General features: G+C 33.6%; 1 protein-coding gene across 1 annotated transcript; it reads left to right on the forward strand.

Annotated features, from left to right (window-relative positions):
- The first annotated feature begins 2,466 nt into the window (after window positions 1-2,466).
- On the forward strand, window positions 2,467-8,991 carry LOC120072983. Its single transcript, XM_039025536.1, has 10 exons — window positions 2,467-2,589; window positions 2,733-2,961; window positions 3,324-3,431; window positions 3,561-3,730; window positions 5,036-5,169; window positions 5,264-5,441; window positions 5,539-6,091; window positions 6,178-6,290; window positions 6,418-6,661; window positions 7,081-8,991. The coding sequence occupies exons 1-10, from the start codon at window positions 2,495-2,497 to the stop codon at window positions 7,327-7,329; spliced, it is 2,073 nt and encodes a 690-aa protein (XP_038881464.1). The 5' UTR covers window positions 2,467-2,494; the 3' UTR covers window positions 7,330-8,991.
- Window positions 8,992-9,641: the final 650 nt, after the last annotated feature.

The raw sequence follows: 9,641 nt of genomic DNA on the forward strand, positions 1-9,641 counted from the left end.
TCAAACCAAATCTCAGGTGAGATTTATTTATTTTATTTTATTTTCCTTCTTTTATATTTCCCCTCTCTCTCTTTTTCAATAGTTTTTATAATTATTTATTTATTTTATTTCTATTTATTTTCTTTGTTATTTTTATGTCAGTATGTTAATTTAATTTTGAAGGTTGAATTTTCAAATATTTAGATTTATATATTATTTAGATTTTTCAATTTCAAAGTTTCAATAAAATTATTTTTTAAAAAAATAGGAAAATGAATCAAAATATCTACAAATATAGCAATCTTAATTTTGAATCTTCAAATATTTAAATTTATATATTATTTTGATTTTCAATTCTCAATTTTTTAATATGTTGTTTCAAATATAAGAAAATGAATCAAAATATTTCTAAATATAACAAAATTCCACTGTCTATCTATAATAGATTCTGATAAACTAGTATGTGTGTCTATATGTATTGATAGATACATATAGTAGTCTATCGTAGATAGACTGTGATATTTTACTATTATTTATAAATATTGTTAGCACTTATGTCGTTTTAAATAATTTCCCTTTTCAATATGTATATATAATTATTTTTCGAATTTTGAACTTTAAATTTTGCAATATGAATTTATATATATATATATTTTTAATTTATCTCTTTTGATTTTTCTTATATACGAAACTAGTTATAACTTTACTATATATAAATTTTGTTTACCAAGATATTCATTTAGGTTCATTTTAATATTCTTATAACCACAACATTTAAATAATAATATAATTGAGTTAGATTTTAGTCTACGTCATTTAAAATTTAATTTAAAACAAATGACTTGAGTGATAAATAATATCGTAAATCATATTTTAGCAACATATAAATAATAGAAACAATTGTATTACTGTTATTAATTTTGCATCGAAACTTATGTATATTTGATAATTATTTTTTTTATATTTGAATGCATGTTATATGTTTTTTATTTTTATATAATTAGATTATATTCCAACTATAGAATATTAACAAAAATATGTATATGAAAAGAAATAAAATAAACAAGAAACAAAAATAGTTATCAAACATATTCTCGTTTATTGTTCGCAAAAAAGAGAAAACAAGAAATAAGAAATAAGAAACGATAACGTTATCAAACGGGCCCTAAACAACCAAAAATCACTTTTCTCAAACTTGATTTTTAGTATTGTATTGAACCAACTTATTTTATAAATTCATTTTTTAATAATTCATTATAAGTGTTTGTCAAATGCTTGAATTCTTTCGAAATGATTTTTTTTTATAATAATCATTTTAAAAATATATTCCAAACATACCACGGCATAATTGGTTGGTATGTGGTAAATTGAAAAAGATCAAATAAATTAAAACATGTTTGGAATGATGGTTTAAATGGTTACATGCAGCAACCTCCCAGACTTCCCAATCATTCTTCCTGGAATCAAACTCAACCACCATTTAATTTCGTTATTTAAAGTTAATTCCCTCAAAGAAGTTGGACAATTTGATTTATTCTAACGAGTGCTTGGAAAAAAAAAAAAGTGTGTTAAGCAACTTTTTTCAAGTGAATCAAATTAAGTTTTATCTAGGTGATTTTTATCTAATTTTATTTAATCTCACTTAAAATTAGCTCAAAATTACACAAATAAAGCTATTATTATCCAAAATCTTCACATATATTGTAAAAAAGAATGATTGCATATATTTCAAAATAAGTAACAAAAATTCGAGAAAGACGATAAGATTCGTGCCTTCATCCAAGTTGAATGAAAACCTGCTATTTAAATTTGATTTGTGCATTTATCTCTGGTATACGTTAGTTCTTGTATTTAAAAAAGTCTCATGTGTGTGAAAATTATTCATTAATAGTTGTAAAACAAAATTTCAATAGAGGTTGTGAATAAATTTACTCATGAAAGTTTACGGTACGTATTTTAAATCGATGTAATCACTAGTTAGAGGCTTTAATTGATATCCATACAATATCATAAATTAAAGGATGTATAAATTAATATTTTTCTTAAAAAGAATTACTTGGATTAAGCTTATTTATACATATATGCAACGATTGGATGCATTACAATGCAATCCATCCAATCACATCTAAATTTTATTTTATATATATTTTTAAGATCAACCCGAGTGACAAATTCAAACTTTTAACTCTCTTGATTTTTTTATAATAGATAGAGAAGAAGAATCGAGCATCTGATCTCAAAGTCAGATATTATACAAATATAACTAATTAATTAATTAATTAAAGAAAGAAAGAAATAAAGAAAAAAGGGTAAATAATTAGTTCATAAGCGACAAAGTTGAGATTCTATCCATAACTTCCAAGCCACACAGAGGTCCCCTGTGGCCGAGGCATGCACAAAGCGTTGCATGAGGAATGCCACGTGGCAAAGTAGTACAAAGACACGTACAACACGCACCTTTCACTACTTAGCCATTAGAACCGAAGAAGTTTATTCCTCATCCATTTCATCCCCAATGGTTCAGCAAATCGAAATCACCGCAACAATGGCGACCACCTCGCGGAAACACCTCTCCTCCATCGCCAATGACGTCGTCCAACGCTGTGCTCTGTAAGACAACTTCTTATTCTTCTTCTTCGATTTATTCTGAAACCGAAAGAACTTCGCGATGTTATTCTTCTTGTTCTGTGGTTTGTTCAGACTTGATTGGGCCTGGTTTTTATTGCTAAACGATTCTTGGAGAACTTATGCAGGAAAGTCGGCAGCTCGGTGGAGGGATTGGTGGAGGAGTTTGAGATTTCGTGGAAACCTGAGACCGGTACCTATTCGAGGAAGTTCGTGGAGTTTTGTAGTGCCAAGGCTTTGGCAGATATGTGCCAGAACTTGGAGGAAGGTATTGGCAATGGATCGTTTAGCCGCTTCAGCTTTGATATGATGCTTGCTTGGGAGACGCCTTCTTCTGCAGATGAAGAGTCTCGTGAGGTACGTATACACACGCACTTCCTTTCTTCAGTCGTCCTTGTTCAGAAACTTTCTATATTAGGCTTCTTTGTACAAGTTTTATCGATCTAGTTTGAAGATATATACCACCGTATTTCTGCTACAATGTTCCGAAATTTGATTTTGTTGATGGGAGAATACATTGTCTATGGCTTTAATTGCAGCCATTGTTCTTCTGCAATGTCCTGCAAAAGTTGGATTATGGTGTTATAGTAGTAATATTCGAAATCTTTTTCAAGTTTCTTTCTAGTCGTTACTTCCGTGCCGAATCTCTGCCTTGTGCATCGGTATTATTGAGTTTGTTCGTGTATAGCTTTTACATTTCTCTGTCGTTGATGTAATAGGAGTGTGTGGCGAAGGGAAAAGAAGAGAAGAAGAAAGTCGTAGCAGCCAATGTGCCTCCGGAGCAAGATGAGATCCCTCTTTTCTATTCAGACATTATGCCCCTGCTGGTAAGCATAACGTGTGTGTGATTGAACTGATATATTCAATAACATTTAGATCGATCTTTGGTGTTTTTGTTGCCTATCTATTTTCTCTCTCTCGCCTTTGGGCACCTAATTTTGGTGTTATATTGGCAGGTTAATGACGATCCAGATGTTGGAGAAGATGCATATGTGTGGTTAGGGTCTTTAGTTCCATTGGTTTCGGATCTTGTCAATGCAAGATTCACATTCGAAACTCTAACAGCTCCAACTGGACACCGGCTTCATTTCCCAGCATATGATAAATTTCTGAAGGAAATTGACAAGTAATTGCTATAACTTGTTCTAAATTACAATTTTAATTTTTCCATCATCAACCTTGCATAGTAGAAGGCGAGAAACACATTAGTTTTATTGATGGAGAAATATCATAAATGTTAGGTTTACATTTACCTTTTATGGCCTAACCATCACTATTGCATAGTTGTATTGAACATTTAATCTTGATGTCATCGGTACCGTGCATTTGTATGTCATCAATTATGTAATTTATCCCTGTAGTTGCGGTTAATGGAAATTCTGTACCACATGTGAAGATAGCACACTAACAGGCACCTGCCTTTTCTGTTTATTTGACAGTTATGTTTTAGTTAGTTTGCTCTACTTTACTCAGACTGTGTGGCATAGAAGTGCAGGAGTTCTTCTCTCACTGCCTACATTGTTTTAAAAGGCTATTGAGACTTACATCTTGAGACTCGTCTCGAGGCAAGGCTTAGTTGCTCCCAGTTTTAGTCTCAAGAGTGTACGCCTTCCTTGAACAATAAGAGGCTTACACCATTTTGAAAATCCATGGAGGATTATAATCTCTATGCCTCGTCTAATGATTAGAAAAATAATAGTGATTTGCTTAGTTCTCCAAAAATATTGAGGTTTGAGTTATTTGTGACAATTTGAACTACGATTACTTTTACTGACGTGACTTTGAAAACATTGAAGCAAAAATTTATACTGTAATTCAGTCTTACGAATGATAATAGTAGTAGTGATGATAAAGTTATCCTTATAGAATTTTTTATATCATGGGGTGAATTTTCTTTTTATACTTTTATATGACTATCATGTTTAGCCGTATTTGGTTATATAGATTTAGGATTTGTAAAAAGATTTTAATTCATTATTTAAGGCTTATGCCTCATAGGCTTATTTCATTTTTCAGTTTCTCCTGCTATTTTACCATCTCTTTTGTGATTGATCAAACACTTCCTCCAAGATTTAAGGAAAGTGAGTTTGATGTGGTTTTTTAAAATAGTGAAACGTCTTTTAGCTAACAGAATCCACTTTTCAAGTTTTCCATAACGTTGAATTTAGAAGTTCTGAAGAACACGTAGAAGAACTTCAAAGTAGTTATAGGGAGAATACTTAATGAGCGTTTCTTGTTCCGCCAGATACTTTTCATAACTCATCATAGAATCATTGTCAGTGCTGAAGTCCCCAAACCTGGTAGGGGGAAGGGAACTTTTGTTATAGAGTTGTAGGTAATTAAAATATCTACATCTGATCATATAACTTCTAAATCTTTTTTCTCATTTCCCCCCTCCCCCTTTTGGGCTCTTTCAATTTATCATCTCCAGATGCATGAAGCATCTGCAGAAACAGGCAACACCAAAGGGTGTAGAACTACGTGATGATGAGTTCATATTGCACGTGGAGGGCACTGCTAGCTCACAGAGGGTAGTGCGCCACATTGGATCAACAAGTTGGCCTGGTTAGATTTAGCAAAATTTCGTTGTTTCATCTCCCATTTGATTGATCTATAGTTGAGAATATGTCCAAGCATGGAGGTCATTTTTCTGTCTCAGGAAGGCTTACATTAACTAATTACAGTCTCTATTTTGAGGCTTCGGGAGCGATAACATATGAAAATGCCCTTGAGATAGAACTCTCAAGGGACACTATGCACAGTGTGACGCCAGCTTCCACAGGACCTTGGGGTGCACCACTTTTTGACAAGGCAATAGTCTACGAGTCCCCTGCAATGTGAGATTTTATTTAATTAATTAATTTATATAATTTTTTGGGCAATGATTGAGCAATTGAATCTGTAATGAACCCAAATATTTTCACATTTTCATAGATTAGAGGAAGTTCTGCTGGAGTTTCCAGAGATAACAAGTTCTACAAGGCGTGATCATTGGCTAGCATTGATAAAGGAGATCATACTCTTGCATCGTTTTTTGCGGAAATTTAATGTGGAAAGTCCGGCACAAGCATGGGAGATGCATTCAAGAACAATATTAGGGATTATAAGGCTTCATGCAGCCAGAGAACTGCTTAGAATATCTCCACCGGTTCCTACAAAGTTCTTAATCTTTGCCTTATGTGATGAGTTACCAAAGGGCGACTATGTGCTAGAAGAACTTGCTGAGAATCTGAAGTTGCTGAATAGTGGACGCCCATGTAGCGCGACTTCAACCCTGAGATATTTGAACATGTCACAATTATCCGACCCTAGTGCAGATGTAACAGTGAAAGTTTGTAATATAAGTACTGAACTTGATGAATCCAAGTCCTCCTTGGAGAATGCCATTAATCAGGCCAGAGAAGAAGAGAAGGAAGTTGCAGTTGCCAAGGCTACCGCTGTAGGACTGAAAGAGGAAGGAATTGGTGAAAGTGCATTCATCTTCTTGGCAAGCATCTTAATCTAATCAATTTTTTTAAAATTTTTATTCTCTGGCTATTTAAATTAAAATGACAACTCGATAATATGATGCAGGAGCTGCTAAAGCCACTCAAGAGCAGGTTATCTTGGTTCAAAGAAGTTATTGTATGGGAAAGACCAGTGGCTACTATTATCGTGCTCGCTGTATCTTTGATAATTACATACAAGTAAGTTCTGTCTGAGGCTTTTTGTTTGCACCAAATATCCTAGTTGCACGTTTCAGTACTCGTATTCTTCAATTTTTTTTCTTGGATCAAGATGAAGGTTGGCAATTAAGTACATTCATGGATGTAGGGAGTGGTTTGGCAAGGCTGTGGCTGCGTTACTGTCTTGGGTGGTCGTGGCGATGCTTCAAGCAAGAACTGAGAAGATTCAAGAAAAGTGCGACGAGATTGTGGTCTGCACCGCCAGTGAGCAAACTACGATAGAAAGCATAGTGGCTGCCCAACAGAGTTTGCAAAATGTGCATGAGATTGTGCAGACTGCAAACATTGCAGTGTTGAAGATTTGGTCCATTTTCATATCCAAAACTCGCAAGGTACCTTCTAACACTTCTAAGTGATATTTTTGCATGCATTCTGTCGTTTCTCTTAAGAATTAGTCTTAAATTTCTTTGGATAGAAGTATTTGCTCAAAAGTTTAGTAGTGGTAGAAATTAGACTTCCGAATGATAAAATTTGAACTCGTTACATTTCCTACGATAATGTAAGCTTTCCAATTTTTACCATTGTATAAGTTTGAGGGCTCAATTCTTACCATTTAAAGTTTGAGGATATAATTGCAACTATGACCATACTTTATGGACAGTTTTTGCAATTTGCTTAAAAAGAAAAAACAAAAGAAAGCACAATGATGTCTTTATTTCTGCGTTGTTGATCTTCTCCATTTCATTTGGAAGAAACATATGGTTCATTTCCCATTGAAGTAACAATTCCTATTTTCTTTGTTGGGTTGCAGCATGCAGACATGGCCATGGTAGTATTGAGTGGTCTAGCAATAACACTGGCATTAGTTCCAACAAAGTACATAATAATGGGGTTGATATTATACGGTTTTTTTGTGACCTCAAAACTACGGAAGAAAAATGTGGATACCAACAGCGGCAGAGACCGGCGACTCAAAGAATGGTGGGACTCCATCCCCGTCATCCGCGTCCGTGTTGTCGACAGACTTCCCGAGAATGACAGCCCTTCCAATCAAGGGTAACCCTCCATTCACCTTTTTCAATTTCATACTTTCTTAGTTTGGCCATCCTTTTCTCTTCTTTTTGAATGTTCAAATTCATATCCTTGTCTTTTGTGAATATGGACAAAGTGAAGGCCCCGCAGAGAATAATGTCAGTGTGGGATTTGGTTTTTAGGAGTATTGAGAAATACTATACATAATATTTGGGGGATTCTTGTTTTGATGTGACCCTTCCTCTTTTTGTTTAATTCGAATTATGTTTTAGGTTGGAAATAAAGTGCATGAGCTATAAGTAACGATAGATTTTATTCAAACCTAGTATTCTTTTTTGTAACATTGTGGGGGAAGGGGGGTCGAAATGTCAATTACTTAATATTTACCCTTTGTTTGGATTCAAGAAAGTTTAAAATTCAAAAAATGGTTTTCAATTAATTGCTTTGTTCATATCTCCAAAAAAAAAATAATAATAAATAAATGTATTTAAAATTTTGTGTTTGAGGGGTGATCAAGGAAGAATAGAAAATTAAGAATTTACTAATATGTTTGATGCATTAATTGAAAATTAATATAATAAATATGTTTGATGCATTAATTGGAAATTAATATATGGCGAAGTTAATTAAGTAGTTTACTTTTATGAGTATTTTGGTAAGGATTGGAAAGGGGTAAATACCTGGGTGTCCTTCTTGTCCATGGTCGTATTACGAAAACAATATACAAGTAGGTAGTCGATAAGGTTGCGGTAAGATTTAGGTAGTCGATAAGGTTGCGGCAAGATTGTCGATATTCTTGTCGATATTCTTTACTTCACTTCTGGTAAGGTTGATTGGTCTTCTCTTTTGGCATACTACTAGTAGAAAGTGGCTGCTCCCAACATTTTCCGGATACCACTTCCCATAGCAGCTAATCAAAGAATAACCGATTTGATAACGGAGGCTTACCCCATTTCTTGATAAAGTTGTGATGCTTCATTACACATCCCATTGTCAGGGGATATAATCATGAATGCAGAATCTCTGATATTAAGAGATTTTCAGCTAGTGTAGCTGGCACATATCTTTTTGATCTCACACTTCTAATAGAACCAGGAGACTAGCTATAGCTCTTGCGCGCTTCTCTACTTTTTCTTTGAAGCGTGCATTGGTCACATAGATGACTTCGTTAAGGAAAGTTGCTTGAAAAGTGCTCATCTCTTCGCTCTCCTCCATTCCGCTAATGCGAATATCCCGTTCTTGGTTCTTAAAGATATGTCTCCAGCCCCTGTTATGTTAGCGTCTGGTGGAGACCATATTCAAGCTGGTACCATAGTAGGTAAACGTCATTTGAATCCTTTGAATGACTTGAAGGAAGGCGATGAGAGACTTCGCACCTTTTCCTGAGTCTGCCCATTTGTGCCTGGTTAATAAAAGAGCTCGTACCTTCTAGCTCCTCCTAATTCGACAAGTGAGTCTGCTCGTTCTGATTTCTACACAAACCCTAACTTTATTGTGAGAGGGGTAGTCAAACTAGAAAGTCAACTAAGACAGAGCACTCTCCCTCATGAATAATTTTCATATATAGAAATGATTTTCATAATTCTTTCCTAATCATGAAGTTTCAAACTATTTGTTTACTAGTTGGTAAACTAGTTTCATCGTAATTGAGATTAAATATCTAGATTTTTGCTCGAAAAAATCAAATTGTTCTTTTATTGAACACAAATTTAGATTTGTGTTGAAAGAACAATTTTGGTGTAGCATATATATTACACTGATCAATAAGTTCGGGTTTTTTTTTTAATATATATTTTTTTATTTAGTGTGTGTACGGGGATTTGAGGATTTTAATTTTTAATTTTGGAAAGAAATTATTTGATGAGCTAGACTCACTTAAGTCCATATTTTTAATGGGAAGGATTAATGTTCATACTCTGACGATTAAACCATTACTGGGTGGTTGGAACTCGTAATTTGAACAAATATTTTACTCTTATATTATGTTAGAATTCTTATGTGATTTCTTTAATGACTTTTCTAACAAAACCTTCGGCACATGGAGAAATTGCAGTAAAATTAGCATACGAGCATTTGTTTCTTTGTTCGTTTGGTACAGAGGTTTAGGTCATTTTTTCGAATTTGCAACCAAAATGGTTGCAATCATGGTGAGTTTATACAATGTATTAAGTTTGTGTTTACCAAATTGTGATAAAAAAATTATTGTAATCGCTATTGAATTATAAATTTTGTCACTTTCATTATTACTTTACTTATGAGGATCAAATGGAAATGGTATCGGTAGAGTTCATAAATCTGAAATTTATGTCGTCAATAAGTAAAGTTGTAAAATCATCGAAC

This window comes from Benincasa hispida, chromosome 3, assembly GCF_009727055.1.
Source record: "Benincasa hispida cultivar B227 chromosome 3, ASM972705v1, whole genome shotgun sequence".
Classification (NCBI taxonomy): Eukaryota; Viridiplantae; Streptophyta; class Magnoliopsida; order Cucurbitales; family Cucurbitaceae; genus Benincasa; species Benincasa hispida.